This window comes from Cuculus canorus, chromosome 3, assembly GCF_017976375.1.
Source record: "Cuculus canorus isolate bCucCan1 chromosome 3, bCucCan1.pri, whole genome shotgun sequence".
Taxonomy (NCBI): domain Eukaryota; kingdom Metazoa; phylum Chordata; class Aves; order Cuculiformes; family Cuculidae; genus Cuculus; species Cuculus canorus.
In genome coordinates, this window is record NC_071403.1 from 80,171,639 (window position 1) to 80,190,973 (window position 19,335).

General features: G+C 44.3%; 1 protein-coding gene across 2 annotated transcripts; it reads right to left on the minus strand.

The window, feature by feature from the left end:
* Positions 1 to 7,379: 7,379 nt before the first annotated feature.
* On the minus strand, positions 7,380 to 16,946 carry LRRN4 (leucine rich repeat neuronal 4). 2 transcript variants are annotated; one of them, XM_009556482.2, is made up of 5 exons: positions 16,502 to 16,946; positions 14,450 to 15,173; positions 12,673 to 12,877; positions 11,080 to 11,217; positions 7,380 to 9,918 (listed from the first exon to the last, which is right to left on the minus strand). In XM_009556482.2, the coding sequence occupies exons 2-5, from the start codon at positions 15,135 to 15,137 to the stop codon at positions 8,595 to 8,597; spliced, it is 2,355 nt and encodes a 784-aa protein (XP_009554777.2). In that variant the 5' UTR covers positions 15,138 to 15,173; positions 16,502 to 16,946; the 3' UTR covers positions 7,380 to 8,594. The 2 variants fall into 2 exon arrangements, with proteins under 2 accessions (XP_009554777.2, XP_053919913.1); XM_054063938.1 differs by having other exon boundaries at positions 14,450 to 15,177.
* Positions 16,947 to 19,335: the final 2,389 nt, after the last annotated feature.

Consider the following 19,335-nt stretch of genomic DNA (forward strand, 5'->3'; position numbering starts at 1 on the left):
GGCTGTTTAAAGGCTGTCATCCACTGCCACCTCATTCTGTGTCCAATAGAAATTCCTTGGGAAATGTTTGGTTTGATCTTACTCCATTGTAGATTTGAAGATGTCACTAGGTGGAGACTGTCACCGAGTGTGCGTTGTGCTTTATTACTTGTTTTGTGCCTGCTAGCTAGTAATTTAGATGAGAAGATATGTAGGGCTATTGAGTTTTGTTTAGGGCTTTGGAGACTACTCAGGTTTTTGCTTCATTCTATGTGAAAAAGAGATTATTTTTTCATTTTACTGGTGGGTATTTAGGGACAGCCTTGTCGTTGGGCTTCCTCCTGCAATGGCCCATTGACTTGGGTGTCAATTAACAGAATCATAGAATCGTCTGGATTGGAAGAACCTTAAAGATCATCCAGTTCCAACACCCATGCCTTGGCAGGGACACTGTCCCGTGGGATCAGGTTGCTCAAAGCCACATCCAACCTAGTCTTGAACGCCCCCAGGGATGAGGCATCCATTGACTTCTAGGGGCAACTTATGCCAGTACCTCACCACCCACACAGGAAGGCAGACAGACTTCTTAATATCTAATCTAAATCTACCTTCTTTCAGCTTAAAAGCATTACCCCTCGTTACCTATCCAGTTGTTAATGTTGATTCGGGCAGAGATAGATGTTTCTTAGGTATTCATAACTTGATGTTGCTTGTGGGAGAGTTATCTGAGGTGGCTTAACATCAGTCAGACTTGCTGTTGAAGTGCAGCTTCATGCCATGGTGAAGACTGAGGTTTCAGACGGCAGACCCAAAGGACCAGATTCGTTGTTAGGGCATGTCTAGAGCCAGCAGTCATAGAAGCCTTCAACACTTGTTTTAGAGCCGATTTTAGACTCAAAGTTGCTGGCACATTGTATTATTTTTCTTGCCCTCTTATCATAATTTCTGGCTGTTCTGACCTTTTCCAGCATTTTCAAGGAGCAGTGGGTGATAACAAATCATACAGAAAACACCCCCACACATGATCCTGGTGTTGTAATATCTTTTTTTTTATTTAATTTCTTGAACAAATGAGATTTGTGAGCTCAGTACTCTGTCCTTCAAATAGTACTTACACCTACAGCCAATTCTGAGCAAACTCTGTGCTTCCTGGTTTTGTGTAAATAGGCAGCTGCACAGAGAAAAGGGATTTTTAGTTAAAGGCACCCTGAGGACAGGGCTCAGTCCTTCTGGGATATTAGTTGGCAGCGCAATGTTTCTGTGACTTTCAAAGTTTCATTTTACTCAGGCAGAGGCAATGAACCTCTATTGACTTGAAGCTTTTCTGGTAGTCACTGTTGTACAAGGTGACTGTGATTGTAGGCAGATCACATCATCTCTGTCTCAATTTCTCTTTCCCAACTCTTTCCAGCCTGGTGCGGTTGGATGATAAATTATTTTAATAGCCATTTGTGCAGGATCTTGTTAAAAGGAGCCCTAATATCAAGTGGACCTTGCTAGTTCTACTGCAATATGAACAACATGAACAACCTTCGCAGCACAAATACCACCAGTGGGCACCTAATCGTGTTATTAGGACAATGGGGCTTCTGGGAAGATCTGCATCTCTGTCCTTTTTACAAGATGAAGAATGCCTGGGATGTGTATCTTTACTGCTCACGTCAGGCTGGCTACGAACATCAGTCTCATCCAGAGTCTTTTTTTCCTGGAGATAACGTACTGAGTATTATCAAGGCACTAGTGATGACAGCATAACGAATGATTGCCAAAGAGAGTGACATAATTTCACCTAATGGCCTTAGATAAGTTATTAAGTACTACTACTTAATCATGCTCTGATAAGAGCGAGTAGCTTCTAAACATTTAATAAATGCAAAACTCATGCCTTTCCAGCACAGAATATTTTGCACACCAAGTAGATTTTTGTTTTTCAGAGAAGAAGAAAGTCTCTACCTAGCGCTGAATGTGTGATTTTTTTTTTTAATTATTTTTTTTTCTCTTTCATCCCAGAAGTTATCACTCTCAGTGCCTGAGCAGCCTGCCTTTGTTAGAGTCCTGCAGGAGCTGGCAGCCTGTATGGCAGGCATAGCTGCATCTCTGCTTCCACCTTCTGGGAGAGACAGTGAAAGAGGGATCCTTGTTTTCATACATTTTTCTTGGCATTTTTCTTTTACTTGATTTCTTTTGTTTTACTTTGGTTCTCTCCTGCTCTGGATGTATCCCATGGACCTTGTATTGTGAAATTTGACTTTTTGTCCCTTTTCTCACACTCCCTCCATTTCTTGTTAGTATTTTCTGAGGTCTTTTTCTCCCTTATACTCCTTTATGATTACAACCTGAGAGTCCTAGAAAGCAGCTGAAAAGGCTGCCCGCCCAAGGAGCTTGTAAAAATGAAGCTATACACTGTGTTAGCATGTCGGAAGATGCACAAAGTGCCATAGGAGTGTTATCTTCTTACATGTACTACTAGAAGGTACCATCCAACACTAAAGTGTGAGGATTAGATAGCAGCACAAAATACAGTGCTACACTGTGGTTTGAAGGAGAAGAAAAATAGCCTCTTTGTGGTGATTTTATTCTGCTAAGACACTGGGGTAAACGTTGCTAATCCTGTGAGGAATTTGCTATAAGGGATATTTGATATAATTTGATATGGATTCGGAGCTTTTTTTTTTTTTTGAAGACTGTACTTTAAAGGTATCTACATTGTCAAAGTACTCTTTAAAACATGTTATGGTACAGGAAATGTCAGCTTGAAGTTACGGGTTGGTCAACTCTAGCAGTGAAAATGGAGATGATTTATTCCATGCTTTCTTGGCAACCCCTGACTCTCCAGAGGTGCTGGAGCTGGGCCATGCAAAAGACTACATTTTGCATAGGGGCAGATCAATTATATGTATTGGTGGGCCCAGAGCACTGATCTGCTTGTACACTGAGTAATTAAATGCTGCAGAGACATCCTATCTGGCCAGACATATGGCATAGGAAGAAAGGGATGGCTCTGTGCATGGCCTGACTGTCTGCCCTGGGCTATGCAAGTTACCACTCTGTCCTGCACCTACAAAATCCAGAAGCACCAGTTGAACTCTCAGTTCAAATAAAATTCAAGATACCAGATAATGGAAACATATGTAACTGTTAGTGATCTTTATCTGTGCTTAATTGAAACACAACCGATTCTTGCTTTTTTTTTCCTGTAAGCGCATGAATGCGATCTGATCTCTGCCTCCTAGATCTTTGATGCTTAAAAAATCTTATTGCACTTGCAGACTGATTTACTAGTTCTGGTTTTCTCAGGCACTCATCTCCTCTTTGCTCTTACGAAACTGACAGTTTCATCTATATTTTTCTTTCATAGTGTCAGGTTGGCAGAGAACCTCCTGGTCATAAGGCCACAAAATATTAAGGTAAGTTGTCGAATAAGAGTCCATGGGACTGGGCATGTTGCTACTGTTAATTCTTAGCACTTCTGCTTTCTTTCCATGTGGTTGTTAATAGGTAAGGATACACATATGCACACAGGCTGAAGTTCTTTAGTGAAAGAATGAGTTTTTCCACAGGGGAGGGTACCTGGGGAGATGATTCCACTTTCTCCCTCTAGATGACAGCAGAACACCAGCCTTGCTCGAAGGGATTGTTTTGTGCACGTCCTTCAAAAGGATACTGTTATTTGTTGTCCTGCTTGATAACTTTTTAAAGAGGTTGGAATTACTGTTGTGATCTATTACCCTGCTTCAGAACACACTCTGCATGCTTTGGGTAGCTCATAAAAAGGAAAAACACCAGCAGTTTAAACATGTTCTTTTAGGAATATGTTTCCACAAATACAAAACATGACTGAACCTGTGATAAATATCTCTATTTAATATGTAAAGTGTGAAGCTGGTACTTCTTGATGAGTGAGATCCTGAACCCTCGGAGGCATCTCGTTTTCAAACACACGTGACCGCAGTTTTCTGGAGCCACTGCTGAGGTGGATGCCTGTGCCAGTGCAGTGCTTGCCCAACGAGCCTGCTGGTTGGATTTTTGCATGCTGCCACAAAGAGGCTGATAAAGCCACTGGTATGATGTCAGCTCCCATTAGATGCCTCTCACACCTCTGGCTAGGGACAACTCTTAAAAGTAGGCTCCCTTCTCTCACCAAGGTGGATCTGGCTGAAGCACGACTGCTTCTTTAAATGGCATTTGTTGCACTAAAGACAAGGTGGTCCCTGTCTGTTCCCTTGCAACCAGCAAGGCCTTTCCCCACATGGATTCTTTTTTCTGTATGGAGGCCCTTTCAGGGATCAGCTCCTTTGCCCAGAGCGTTTCTGCTGGGGGACTCCATGAGACTCGGTGACTGATTTTCAAATGCTGAGTTAGGGGCAGAGCAGGATGCACTTTTGCCACGACACCCAGGCGACGCACCCACATGCACCATCTGCTATTTTCGACTTCCTTTGCTTGAACTTAGTTCTGTAGAAAGAAAAAAACATTGACAAGTTAGTGGAAAAGATTCTTAGGTATGCAGACAACAATTTCTTCTTATAAAGAAAAAAACAGGGAAAAAAAATTCACAAGCTCTTCAAAAATATATATTTAAATGCTCTCTGCACGTCCTCCAAGTGATCATCCTCTCACAGAGAAACAGGATGACTTGAACTGTGAAACAGTTAAGTGGATTATTAGTTACCTATTTTTTGAACGGGTTGGTTTTTGTCAGCTTTTAAAATTGTTTCAGAGATGTCTGGGTGTCCCACTCACTGTCAAAGTTTTCTGTCTTGAAGCTAGAAGTACGAACAGGATTTGATGTGTGCAAACAGGAAGAGGGGGAGGAGCAACCAGGCAGAGCGGTGCTAGGCAATTTTTTAACATGGCTTTATGCGTAGGCGAGGTTTCCGTTTAGGTCCCTGGTTGCTCTCCTTGCTGCCCCAGTCCCAAGAGCACTGTGAGAGCCGGCTCTGCTGCTTGTGTTGATCTACAGTAATGAAAATACAGGAAACACACAAACTGGTTACTAGTTGTGTTTACAAGAATGACACCTCTGGGGTTTGATGTTAAGAAATGAGGATGATATTAATTTTTTTCTGCATTTATACTTGGATTATGTAGAAGCCTGAAAATGGGCTTCACGGTAATTTTACCATATTGATTAAAATACTGCTTGTTTTTAGGGTTTACTTTCTACATCAGTACGTGCAGCTATAATAAAAAAATCTAGAGGGGCTAATATGGTGTTTCAGCTTTTGTAGAAGCGCATATGGGGAGGGACTGTTCACAAAGGCCGGTAGGGATAGCATGAGAGGGAACGGGTATAAACTGGAGGGGGACAGATTTACGCTTGAAATAAGGAAGAAGTTCTTTGTTGATGAGAGTGGTGAGGCACTGGCACAGGTTGCTCAGGGAAGCTGTGGATGCCCCATCCCTGGAGGTGTCCCAAGCCAGGTTGGATGGGGCCTTGAGCAGCCTGATCTAGTGGGAGGTGTCCCTGTCCATGGCAGGGGGGTTGGAACTAGATGATCTTTAAGGTCCCTTCCACCTGAAGACATTCTATGATATCAATTTTAAGAATTAGCAAGAGGCAGTGCTTTCAAAGAAAGGTCTTATACTTGAATACTTACTTTTGAAATATTGTGACTCACTCAACTTAAAGTTGCTCTTTTAAATAATTGTGTTTTTACCAGTTGTTGGGCTGCAGCAGCTATTTACAATACACATAACTTCTGCGTGGGAGAACAGGGGAGGACTTTTTATCCAAGCTGAAATTTTTGAAGTATGGCAGAATAAAGCCATTAGCTTTTGTACCCTGAAAATTTGAATTTCAGAGTGTGTATGCAATACATCTAAGGGTGAGTGGTTGCTTATCCTTGCTTAGCGCAAATATTAGGAAAAAATTAATTAAGAGGAGCACTGATCAAATAGAGGAAAAAAAGACAACAGAGTAAAGTTGCTCCTTACTAAAATAAACTCTGATGAAACTGTAAAATGGAAAGGGGAGGGGGAAGAACTTCTACACCTGAAGCACAGAGACTTGCCATAGGTGTTGATAAATAAAAATCCTGTGTTTTGACTCCTGCTGCTAAATCTCGTACAAACGATTTACGAAAGGGTAGAGAGTGATCAGGCAAGAGAGAGGCACTACCCTTGGCCGGGAATCTGTGCTTCTGGATGGTTCACCAGCCCAGATGAAACTGGGCTGTTGAGGGTTACTTTAAATTGAAACAAGCGGGAAACACGGGAGTGGGACTTAAATATTTGTTTGGCTGCCAAGAAGGGCACCTTTAAAGAATGGGAAATCTGTCGTGTTGCTTTGGCTTGAAGGCAGTGAAGACTCAAAATGCCAGGAGAGGCTGGAGTGAGAATTGGTTGGAGAGAAATCAGTTGTGATAAACCTGCATCTCACAGTGGGAAAGATTCAAGAGGCTGGTATGAGGTTGCGCTTCGAAGTAGTGTCAAGCTGGAGTGTCCCCTAGTCACGGAGACTCGGGGAAGTCAAATCCCATTACTGGCATATCTTCTGCTGAGCTTTCTGGTTAGGGGCAGCAGTGATTATGAGTTGCAGTGTTGTAAAGGGTAGTCAGACACATCCTCTCAAGGTCTTGTTTTAAATGATGTCTTGTTGCTTTGACTAACTCATAGTTATGCTGCAACAATCTGTTTCCAGGTGCAATATCTTTTTGTCCTCCTTCCCTACAGCTAATCTTCAAGACTATATAAATTGCTATTCACAAATCTCTTATTTTGCTCCGCTTTGTTTGTTTCTGGTAATACCAAAGACCCCAGCCAAGGTCTTTTAGGGCCATGTTGTACAAACACAAGGGAGTACGTGATCTCTGCCCCAGTTTGGAATTATGAGTCAAAGACTCGAGATTCCAGCTGACTTCAAATGAAGTTCATCTGTGCCTGTTCTCTAGAACTTCTAGAGAATGCAGAAAAAAACAGGCTGGAAATACATGTAAAAAACCTAAAAGAGATCTGAACTACCAGGATGTGAGAGATTTTCAAAGTGAAAGGTGACACCACCTCAGCTTTTTCTTCTGCAGTTTGCTTCTATTCTGTTGTACGTTTTGAGACATGGGGCTCAGCCAAGCTCCAGACAGGCATGGCAGGAATTTGCAATACGCATCTCTCCAATGATGCTGTCATTCCCAGGATGGGTATACTGGAAAGGACAAACATGCATGAAAGGGCTGCAAGCCCACAGTAGTGAGGATCACACAGGCCACTTATGCACATGTGAAATGAAAGCTGCTATAGCATCAGATAATACAAATTTACCTTAATAAAGATGTTACTATATGCTGCTACTATTACACTACTATATACTATAAGTTTGTTCCAGAACAGCAAAATGTTTGAATTAATTTCTTGGGCTAAACATTGTAGATGGTAAAGACAACACAAAGATCTAGGTCTTTAGAACCAGAATTCAACTCTGTAGCTTTTATTTCCATTAATACTGGAAACATTAAAAAAATGGACAGAACAGAGACTCTTACACTGTACAGAAACTTTCATTCTCTGACATCTGGGGGGATTTGACATATTGTATCTATACAGCAGCAGAAACAGGCAGCTAAGGGAACATAAACCTGTGGGTCTGAACAGGAAGTACCTGAGACAAACGCCTCCTCCTACAAAACCATCTCTTTGAATTTTAATGGCAAGCTCAAAGCTGCTGAAGAACCAGGATTCTCAGCATCTGTTATTCTTTTACAGCAGCAAGTAGCACCCCAGAGTACATTCAAAAAATGTCTGCTACTAGTAGATGGGGTTCCAGTTTTTCAAGTCTCAGCTACGTAAGCATTTAATTGTTTCATTAATTGGCTCTTTGCCTCTGTATGAAGTAAATCATCAGCCTGCTGAATCTGTAGATGGGACTGAGCAATCACCTCTGCTTACAATCAGTTGTGAAGCAAATGCTGATGCACTCTCCCCCTTTCCACGGGTTATTGCTGTACTGCCAAACCCTGTGCGTTGATATTCTGGTAGTGCTCAGGAGCCTCAGTTGTGGAAAACAACATGCGAAATCAGAACAAAACTATTATCCCTGCTCTAAGAATACTGCAGTGTCTTGCTCTCCTTTTTTGAATTAATCTTTTCAATTAATCTTCATGTTGCTTTTTCCCCACTGAGCAGTTGCAGTCACAGAGTTAATGGAGTTAGACGTGCACAGCACTTTGCCACTGAGCCCAAGGAGACCTTTCTCACACTCCTTCTGGTAATACTTGCTTTTTGGGTATTACCTTCATAGAGATACCAAAAGAAATTGATCATGGCTGTCAGTGGACTGTACTCAGGAGAGATCCTGGAGGCAGGCTGGTGGCAAAGCAGCCTCTCACTGTGTAAAATATACACCGGTGTATTTGTAGGTGATTATAACAACAACTTTTCAAGGTTAATGTCCAGATTTGCTGCTGCTTAGCGCATGAACAAGAGTCCAAAAATTTTTTTCTGTTTTGTCTACCTTCATTATTTTTTCTTTTTTTGGTGTGTTTTTCTTTCTCTTGGAAACATTAGGGCTATGAAGTCTGTTGTTTCGTAGTTTTGCTGAAGGACATTTTGAGAGTCTCAGGAAGACATACCAAGGTGATAAGAGACAGTGAGCTGTAGAAGTATAGAACAATCACCTACAGCTAATTAGTTGTCTGTAGTTTTAATGGATAATCAAATGCGGGGTTCTTATAAGAGACCAAGTGTGTACCGTACTGCTCACTCTGAGGCTTTTTACGTGCCTTACACAGACATAGAGACAAAATTACTGTGGAAATGAGAAAGAGTCCGCTTGCTGCAGCCAGAGCAGCAAAGATGGACTTGTAGCTGGGCTTTGTTTTAAATCTGGTGCAGGAATTACGTGGAATTCCCTGACTTGCTGTCTGGCTTGACCCTGCTTTGTTCGAAGCAGTCACGCATATGTGGTAAGTGGTGTATGGTAATAGATTATACAGCGTATACTGCCTTGCTGTGGAATAAATATTGTCCAGGACAAACTGTCTGTCCTCATTGCCTTGGGCGTGAAGCATCAGCTCGTAAGTGTGAACAACTGAATTTGGGGCGCACCAGCGTATCTGCGCAGAACTGTCTGTAACTTCAGACACCTCTCTGAGCATGGGTGGATCGGGAATCTCATCTTCCCTTGACATGCCAGGACATAAACAATGGGATGCACTCTGTAGTTCACTGCACGGCTTCTGAAGGTGCCTGCAAGGATTGTAGTCACAGGCAGTGTGTGCCAGTTGCACTGGGGTTTCTGTCGACTGTTCATCATAATCATAGTCATCTACATAGTGAATCAGTGATCTGGTGGGTACAGGCTTTGACCAAACATTGATCTTTGTGGAGTTCAGCTGTGGTGGGCTCGTTTGTGGTGTACCTTCCCCAGCGTGAGTGGCAACGGAGTGGATAGAATGGTCAGTGGCATTGGGGTTTCCTGTGACTCTAGTAGAAGAATCAGTGCTGAGCTGTCTGAATAAGCCTTCCTGGGGAAACGGTGCATCAGTTGTTCTGAGCTCTCCCTTTAGCTGATCAGTTTGAGTTGGGGAGCTGTAATCTGAGGACTGACTGTAGAGCTCTTGGAGAAAACCTGAGGAGGTGGTTACAGATGTGAAGGAAGGGGGATTGCTTGTGGATTCGGAAACTGCCCCCTCTCGGTGGGAGACACTGTTGGCCTCCGTGAGCATCAGCTCAGTTGGGTTGGCTGCTGTTGGGCTCATTACATTCCCCTGAATCAGGGAACTGGTATAAGTATCTTTGGTTAGCAGAGCAGAGTCTGTTGTTGTGACAGCAGTGGCATCGTAACTGGTAAGGCTGAAGGCATTGTGTTCAGGAGAAGATGTGTTTGAATCGGGAAGTGTAACATTTCTTTCAGACTGGCATTTATCGTAGAGTTCTAGCAGTGAAAAAGATGCTGAAGGTCTGTCCCAGTCTTCTTGGGATGTGTTACAAAAAGTCTCCCGAGCCCTGCAAAGGGTACAAGTTAGAATAGAGAAGATCCACAAGAACATTACAGGCTCCTGTGTAAGGCTGCTTGGGTTGGAATTGGCAACCTGCTGTTCCAAAACAGTCTTTATATCAAAGAAGACATGAAACCCAAACCAAAGCCAGGTTGTCTTAAAAATAGTCCTGTGCTTGGCAGGTGGCTTCATACAGCACTGCGAACTTAGCTGACTGGCTTTTTGGTTTTGTAAGGTGCAGGAGTATCTTTTGCCTTTTTGGTACAAGGACTGTGAACTTCTTAAGTGGTGGACTTCTGAACTTAAGTGGTGGGGCTCAAGGCAACTTGCCATAAAGGGTCAAGCTTTAATGGCACGCTAGGAGGGGAACCCATGCAGAGAGATGTTAACAGAGCCCCCCAGTCCTTTTAAGTCAGCTGGTTTAGGCAGCTGGGGCTGTGTTGACATGGGAGGTACTTTTAAAGGATCAAGCTCAAGTTCTTTCTTTACTCGGACATTTCATTTCGTAAAGAATGCAACTGCTGAGTTATCCTGATAAGAAACAATCTAATGTTAACACTCTGCTTCCCCGCTCTCTCCTCTACTGATGCCTGATCTTCTTGGTGGCCTTTCAAAAGGCAGAGAGATCATACATATGCAAAGCACTTCTCTTAACTACAGCTTCTTGTGATTAGTCTGTAAAACTGCAGAAGAGAATGGAAACAATAGGTGGCAAATGGAGCTATTTGCAAAGAGTTTTGTTGACTGCCTGTGCTGATCTAGGCTTTGGGAATGCAGGGGCAAGAAGGAAATAATATGCTAAATATCTTGCAAAGTCTTTCATTTCCTGCTCCCAGTGGTGGCCTATGAAGTCAGCTCTTTTTTTTAATTCCAGCTTATAGAGAAATGCTAAACGAAATACAGCTATTCTCACGTTAAAGCAGAATCCACAGCTAATAACACTTTTTACTGTTCTGCATGTGCCCACTGCCTTTGTCCACATTCGAGTATGAATCAGCCATGCTTTGTCTCTGAAGGGGACTTTATTTTATGTTTCTACTTCTTGTGGAAAGGAAGAGTGCCAAGGAATTTGAGTAACTTAGATAATAGTGAATGTCTGGTCCCCAAATAACATAAAAGTTTAAATTGTGTCTGAAGGGCATTACTTTATCTCCTTGAACTCACTTACTTTTGCAGTACAACTTTATTGGGATTGGAGAGCAGCCAGGAGAGCTGGCAATCGCATATCAGAGGATTTCCGTACAAGTTGATGGTGATGCTGTCCGATGAATTGATATTCCAAGGATTAAAGGAACTCAGGTTACAGCTGCAAGATGACAAATACAATAATTAGCAAACACTGAGCTACCTTCCAAGGACTGGAGCATGCTTAGTATGCCAGCACGTGTGTAAGACACAAAGCAATATTCCCAGTTCCCTTGGAAGTAGCCAGTTACGATCACGACTTTGTGATCATAATTAGTGCTTTGAATTCCAAGGTAATACCTGTCCATCTCTCCAGTTTGCAGTGTAGCTGCTGTGTGTCAAAGTGTAACAAAAACATTGTAAGGGGGGAACACCTTTAGAGATGGAACTGGAGGGGAAAGGACCTAGCAATTGGCAAAGGTCTTCTGTGAAAGATGATCTTCTCCCTGCCATCATGCATTCAACTACACTTCTGTTTGTACTGTAGGATCTCCCCAGCTTCTTTCTCAGTCTTCTTTCTCTGCTTATAATGGCTTGACTTTCTCTATGCCAGTCATCCTTACGTTAATTGTCTCTTTCGTGATATAAACTCTCACCTGCTAAAGTCAAAAGACTAACAGAGGAAGACCTTGCTTGCCTTTATTGTGAAGTTGTCAGTCTAGCTGTCCCAGCTGCAGGAAAAGAATGTGGTAATGTGACCTCTCTGCAGTCTGAGTACCCAGATGTTCTCTTTTGTCTACGGCTTTAACTGCTACACCTTTATCTTTTAAATTTGGGTCATGATTTTTGGCACTTTGAAGTGGTATTCCTGTGCATAAATTGTTGTTTAAATTCAGTGTGGCAATCTAGCAGGGGATAGACTCTGAGGTTTTTTTCTTAAATGGGTTTATTTTCCTGAAAGTGTTTTCTAGAGCACAGCACAGCCAGTACTTTAGTGTTTGTTTTCTGAAATGCTTATAATCTGGGCCTATATCATAGAAATATTTTAAGATGTTCTCCATATATTTTTCTTTATGCTGATTGTTCTGTGTGCAGTTTACCCGCCCTCATTTTGATAAATCACCATCAGACTTCTGTTTCCTTTAGTATTTCAGCAGGTATGGGACATACCAAGTAAGTTGCACTGATGGGTTACCTCTAATAAGGACTAAAATATTGCTTTTACTAACACTGAACAAGAAGTAGGCATCAGTGGATCTATGCTAATCCGAACATCACTAGATGATTTCATCCTGTAGACTGGAAGGCAAAAGAGTGGGAGCACGATCAATGCGATCTCAAGCTACCAGTAACTAACTGTACTGTTGCTATGAGTCTTGTGCCACCTCTTTGGGCTGTATCAGCTCTTTGGCTGTATCAGGTCTACATCACAGGCTTTACACAGCATATTCAAGTGTAAGACAGTGTGTTTCTCCATAGCGTGCAAGCCCCAACCTCTTTCCTACATATCTGATAACAAGCAAACTTTGCATAAAAATCGGCTCCCGCTTTGCATAAAAATCAGCTCCCAGGCACCAGGGTGCTGTGGGGCAAAGGCAACCTTATGTGAAGAAGAACAAACCAAAAACCAACTCACTTCTCAAAGGAGAGATGGCTCAGGTGAGGAGCACTGTCAAACATCTCTGTCCTCACAAAATCCAGTGAGTAGGAGTCTTGGCAGTTTAGGTCTCTGAGATCAGGCATGGACTTGATGAAGTCGGTGTCAAGGCTTCTTAATCGTGACATCCTTGTCAGGTGAAGTGATCTGAGGTTGGGCAAGTCTCTGGTCCACTCTGGTTGAACTGAAGCAGAAAAAAAGGCTTATACCTGTTGCCTGAATACAGCATTCCTCTGGATTTCTGCCTAAAAATGTTTTGAATTCACAGAGAGATGAAATATCTCTGTAGTCTTCTGCAGCTATTTTCTATGGGAAAGGAATATAACAAAAATCAATACACCAGCCTATAAACAATCATTCAATCACATTTTTGTAATATTACCTGCAGGGCAAGCCACGCTGTCGTAGGGCAGAGGAAAAGAAGGGAAGACAGAAGGGCAGTAAAGCTGATGAGAGGTATGGAATAGCTTTCCTATTAGGTGAGATTAAATGAACACAAATTTCTCTGCCCAGGGAAGTGATGATGAGGGGAGATTAGAGAAGTGTACAAAATCCTGAAGGGTATGAGAAAGGCAAATACCTTCCCTTTTCTCCCAGGACAGGAAAAAGAGCTGAGAGAAATGAAACTGAAAGAATACATCCTACACAAAACTGCCTTTCCATCTCATCACTGATTTGTGTAACTCATTACCATAAGATGGATTAGGCAAATTCATGGAGGAAATGTGGTTTCTCTATTAACTGTGAGTTGAGGTGAAATCCCCAGCTTGGGGAGTCCCCAAGCGTCTGGTTACTAGAAACAGGGCACGTACACGTGGAAAAAAATCCCTTTGTGCCTCTTCTATTTCTTCTATTCTCTCCATGGCAAGTGCCACTGGTGGGTGCTTGTGGAAAGAGGACACTGTTCCAAGGGGTCTCCGCAACGACGCTGTGGTTCTTGTGTCAACATCAAGTAACCCACCAGTGAAAACTACAGGACCCCTGGGAAATGAGAACTGGTTTATATGAATAGAACTGGTATGAAATGAGACAGAAAACTATGTCAGATGGCCTGACAGTTTGGCCAGGAAGGGTTCTGCCATGGCTGAGACCCTGTGGAATGCCAGGGGAATGGGCAGCGTGTCCTGGCACTGCCCCAGGCTGAGAGCAGCTGGGCAAGGAATCTACCGCATCTCTGCTTGTAAAATGAGGCTGGCACGGGAGGCAGATAAAAGGAAAAAATAATCCTGTAAATTGCTTAGGGCAGGGATTGTCTCCCTGTGTGGAAATTATTTGGCTGGTTGCGATTGACACAAAAAGCCTTTCTGTGCCACTTCAATACAGTGGTAGAAAGCAGAATCTAACTGTGGACATAGACAAAGAAAGTTTTCAGCTGTGTGTCTGGAAAGAGAAATTAATTTCCTCCTGTGTGCCCCAAAACTAATCTCAGGGCCGACAGCAGGATGACTGCAAGTAGCAGACAGTGGAATAACGGTGGAGGTGGGGGACTACAGTGGGACAAGAGTCCCGTTTGGTGGTGTCTGGTCTCTGCCCTTACTTTAGGGGGCTGGTCTGCATGAGGGTTTCCCCCAGCAGTTGTGTGACCAGCTGAAGAGTGTGCCTTGTATGCTTGGATCAGCTATTTGCAGCTTTCAGCTTGGGTTGCTCCCCCTCTACCACAGGCTTTACTGGGATGGGAGCCATCATCCCAGCAAGGTTTCTGCCACCCCGGCCTGACCAAGCCCTGGATTTATAGTGGGGAAATCCAGAAACTTACTTTTCTCAAGAAAGGTCCCGCTCAGATCAAGCGTCTTGATGGTGTTTCCAGGCCTGCTCGTTGCCTCACTGAGAGATATGCTGATGGCAAAAGCAGACTCCCTGATTCCTCTGCTGTCATCCTGCCCAAGCAGAGTTCCAGAGAGGTTCAGGAACTGTAGCTGAGGGTAACAGGAAAAAGCCAGTGGCTGGATTTCAATCAGTGGATTTCCAGCCAGGGACAACCATCTCAGGTTAGGCAGGGAAGAGCTGTGACACGATGGTACAGACGACAGCTTATTAAAGCCTAAATCCAGGGAGAGGAGACTGCTGAGGGCTTCGGGTCCCCATCTAACTGACCAGAGATGATTCTGCCTCAGTGAGAGGACGCGCAGCCGTGGGAGGTTTGCTATCTCCGTGCTGTTCACCTCTTCTAAGAGGTTGTTACTGAGATCCAAGGTCTCCAGGGTCCCCGGAAGGCAGATGGGGAAAGATGTCAGGCTGCTGTTGGTCAACTGCAGCGTGATCCAGGTCTTGTTCTTCCGGTCCTCACAGGACATGCTGGTGAGATTAATGCTCTCCCAAGGGTCTTCCTGAGCCAGCTGGAAAAACGTGGCGACATCCCTGGATGCTGCAGACTCTGCTCTGCTCACCGGGCTGGACGCCGTGTTCCTCGCCAGCAGAGAGAGGATGAGCAAGCTTGTAAACATCCTTCTCCGAAGTGGCTTGCAATTAACTTGCAAGTTCTGTCTGGGTTTTGTTTCAGGGAGGGGAAAACAAAACATCAGCATTAAGAGCTAAATTAAAATCCCTCCAAGTAGCCAGAAGCTATTTAAAAGTGAAACATTTTTAAGTCCTTTCCTACTGAAACTTTTCTAAATCCTTCTCTATTGCAGCCAGACAGCAGAAGTGATAATTAATGTGTCTTCTGTAATTAAGCTTAAGTAAACATAAACGCTTGAGGACAGCAGTATCATGCCACCTCAGTCTAAGCGTAGGTACAGGTTTTCATTCAAAGCATTTAGTTGTATCATGTGTCTGGTTCCTATGCCAGTCAGTACCCCAGGACCAGCCTGGCACGCAGAACAGTATGGGCTTCCCTGGCCCCCACTGGGCTTCCTCTGCGGTACAAGGGTACGTAGGAGTGCCAGTGCTGCTCCAGTACGAAAATACCAGTTGGTACTGTACTGGAGAAGCTGCAGGAGAGCTGTGCTGCAGAGAGACTCTGCTCCTGACCCGCTGCAGTGCCCAGCAGCCTGTCTGTCAGGCAGTGGCAGGGCTGGGGGCTCTGCTGCAGGTGAGGGCTGCAGACGCACAACATACTCTGACTCCTGGGGAAAGGATGTGCTGAAAATGCAGCTCCTGAACTGCATTTCAGTGAGAAGTGGTCAGAAACTAAGAGTATGTACCTGGATCAGGGCCCTAAAGACCTGGATACAAGAAGCAAGTTATTCAGTGTTACAGTTCCCTCTGTGCTCCCTCCTCATCCTGCTTTGTCTGTGTCATAAAAAAAAACTTCAAACAAAACCAAAACAGAAGGAGGGAAGGAAGAAAGGAAGGAGGGAAGAAAGAAAGACATACTAAATTACTTGTCCAAGGCTGCACAGGTAACGTGTCAGAGGAGGGAATTAACCACAGCCCCAAACTGTTGCTTTTCTTACTCAGTTTCTTTTGTGCTGCCAGGCATTATAAGGATCATTCATCATCCAAAAATATATCAGTGACAGTGTGTGTGGGGGACTGGATCCCTGTGTAGTGTGAAATAACTCAGACTTATTCCAAACTTTAATAGCTACTTGCTGTTCCCTGAACAAAGCCAGGTCTTGCCCAGACCATCATCTGTTGCTGCCACCCCAGGTTTTAAGGATCAGCAAAATGGCATAATTTGGTTGCCTGTGTCTTTTTTGTCATCTGGAACCGGGCAAAAGCAGAGCAGCCTCAGGTCTCCTTGGTCACCAGAACTACTGGATTCCCAGCACATGGCAGGAAGAGAATGGGAGGAATCAGACTGCTGGATCCCAATCTTAGATTTAATCTTAGTCCCTGCCTCTAAACCGCATCCGCTTGCACGTACCTGTCCAGAAGTCCTGATGCCTCGTGTCTCGCTCTGGGTGGCTCCGACTGCCTGGCCTTGATTTTATACACTTCGGTGACTCAGCCGAGAGCGTGAAATGCTTCTTTTCTGTTCCCGGCTTCCCCTGCTCACGGCTCTGCCCACAAGCGCAGGCGAGGTTTGTTCCAGGCTCGCACCCCCGCATCCAGCTTTCCCCTGCCTGAGGAGGGGATGGCTTGGGCAGCTTTCCCTGCTCCCTTGGCCCTAGCAGGAGGTGGGTGGGAAGGCTCTTGTTTCCCAACACTCAGGCAGGGCTACTCCGGCTTTGTCTAAGCAGAGAGGGGTAAAGGGAAAAGATTGTGACTAGTCCCAGCTCTCCCGTCTTCCACTGATGTGGGGGGAAGGGAGAAGAATTGTTGTGTTTCTTTGCTGACAGGTCACGATGATGTAAAGCTAAGACTGTGCTGACACGGGCTTTGGTCGCTCCTTAGGTGCCGATAAAAGGCTTCAAGTGTTTTTATTTCTCTCTAAGGCTCTTACACGTGGGAGTAAGTCCTGAAAATCTTCGCGCAGAGTGGATGGCTTTTCTAAGGAGACCCTTGGGAAATGCCAAAAGCAAAGCTCTCACCTGCCTCTCCTGCAGAGAGGAATTCTCTCAGCCGATGGAGAGGGCCTGTGGCATCTCAACACCGTGGCTTGGGAGAATTCCCATTTAGCTCCTTCTCTCATCATTTGCTGGATAAGTAAGATGGACAGTGTAGAACATCTGCTACCCAAGGGAGCTGCCCCGAGCTGGTTTTCTCAGCATTCCCACAACTCAAATAGTAATTAGGCTACTCGGGGCTGAAAATAGAGCCAGGAACTGGAAGGGGATGGATCGATAGAGATTGTTCCAAAGTAAAAGCAAAAGGGCAGTTGTTCAGTTGCTACTATAAGATAATTAATTATTAAAATTTCCAGGGAGAACAGTAGTCAGTGCTTTTCATTTGCCAGGACAACAAAACAGATCCATAACATGAAGGCAACACAGACCTGTAGGCTTTGGTGCTAAAGTGCAGATAAAGGTCTTGCTTTCCCAAAAACCTTGAGTCTGCATGTACGCAGACCTTATCTATTGACTGTGTCATTCATTATCTGCTGGGGAGAGAGCCTTGAAAAACACCAGAACATCCACAGAACAAGATACCGTCTTTTAGTAGGGCTCTCTGGAGCCAATGCGATTCCCTTGGAGGCTGGTCGAGAGGGACATTTCGTTCAGGTGTGGAATGGCTCTAAGGCAAGACAAATAGTCTCCTAAATGAGGGGCTAATCCCACAGATAAACCCTGGTGGAGCAGCAGGTCTGTGTTCAGGGTAGCATGGTCGGCCAGGCATGTGTGTGCCAACAGGTACCTTCAGAGATCTGCACTCTTATAGGTTCAAAGGGCAAATTGGAGCAGGTGAAAAAAATCTCAAGAATTTGGTGTCATAGGTGGAAAGCCCAGTGCCTGCCAGTGGAAATCCTACCTTCCCTTTAGCTTTGCAGAGCTGCCGGCTGCAAAGTTCCTCTGAGAAGCTGTGGAGTGGGAAAATGGACTCATTTTTGCCTTGGACGATTTAAGTACCCATGTTGCATTTGCTGCCTTTCAGCTCAGTATTTACAGACAGTGAATTTTCATTATTTGATCTTTAATGTCTTAAAAAACTATGAAACCTGGTACGTCGTTGCTGTGTTTCTTTGAATTATTCTTCTCCTTTTTTTCTGCTTTTCTAAGAGTTTCAGTGGCAACCTGGAGGAATGTTTAGTAAAGGCAGGCATTTAGGTCAGCCTTTTACACATGGATGATACACAATGAGCTGAACCAGACACCCCCTCCCCGAGGCTGATTCAGTTCTACACAAAACCCCTCTGCCTGCAGGAATGCTAGGGATGAACTCTGCATTCCTTAGTGACACCGAGATAAGCAGAACCACAGGAGGGCAGGAGAAGGCGAGGATGGTACCAGGCTGTAAAGTTTGAGATGAATGTTTCTCACTGGCCATGATCCAAGTGATGGTTAAGAATGAAAATACCCTGAAAAAATCTGGCGAATGGCTTTTAAAGCCAACAAAAGAAAAGAAGTATTTTTTCAGGTCAGTCTACAGAACAAGTACAAACAAGACATTTTCCTACAGAGAACAGAGAGAGAACGCAAGAACAGAATTATTTAGCCTGAGGTTCAGAAAAAACCCCTATGGGCTGTGTGGGTTGTCTGCTGCAGTAACATGTGCTGAAGGCAGCGATGAGGTCCCCTGTGGAATTTAAGAACAGAGAGCAGCCATCTGACATTGGTAGTGTTTTACTCTGACCTGACTTTGGTTTAATTAAGCATAGTGTCCGGAACAGGGTTGCAGCTCAGCCGAGGTATTAGTTTCCTAGAGGTTTTTGTTTTCATCTAAACAACATTCTTGTCCAGGATTTGGTCTCTGCATTGCGAAATTTTAGGGGAGACGCCCTCGTCCTGCTTTTGCTCTCTCTGTAAAATGTCTCTCACGCATCTGGCGCTGTGCAATTAATAACTTGGTTACTACAGACCACTGAATCTATGGTCTTTAACCCTGTGTATAAATCAGGTTACAAACAAGGGAAAGCCAAGTCTAATCATATCATTGCCTGAGTAAAGGGAGGGTGTGGTATCCCAGAGGCATGAAGGGGAACAGGGGAACGGCAGCCTGGCTGGGACACGCAGGGTGACTCGGGGAGGGATGATACATGACTGGATGCTGTAGCTGGCCCTGAGCTGGGCTGATGCAGGTGCCAGGCAGAGCAGGCTGATGCAGGCCTCCTTTCAGGAGCTGCTGACTGCATCCAGGCTGGAATTGCAGAGGTTCAGGACT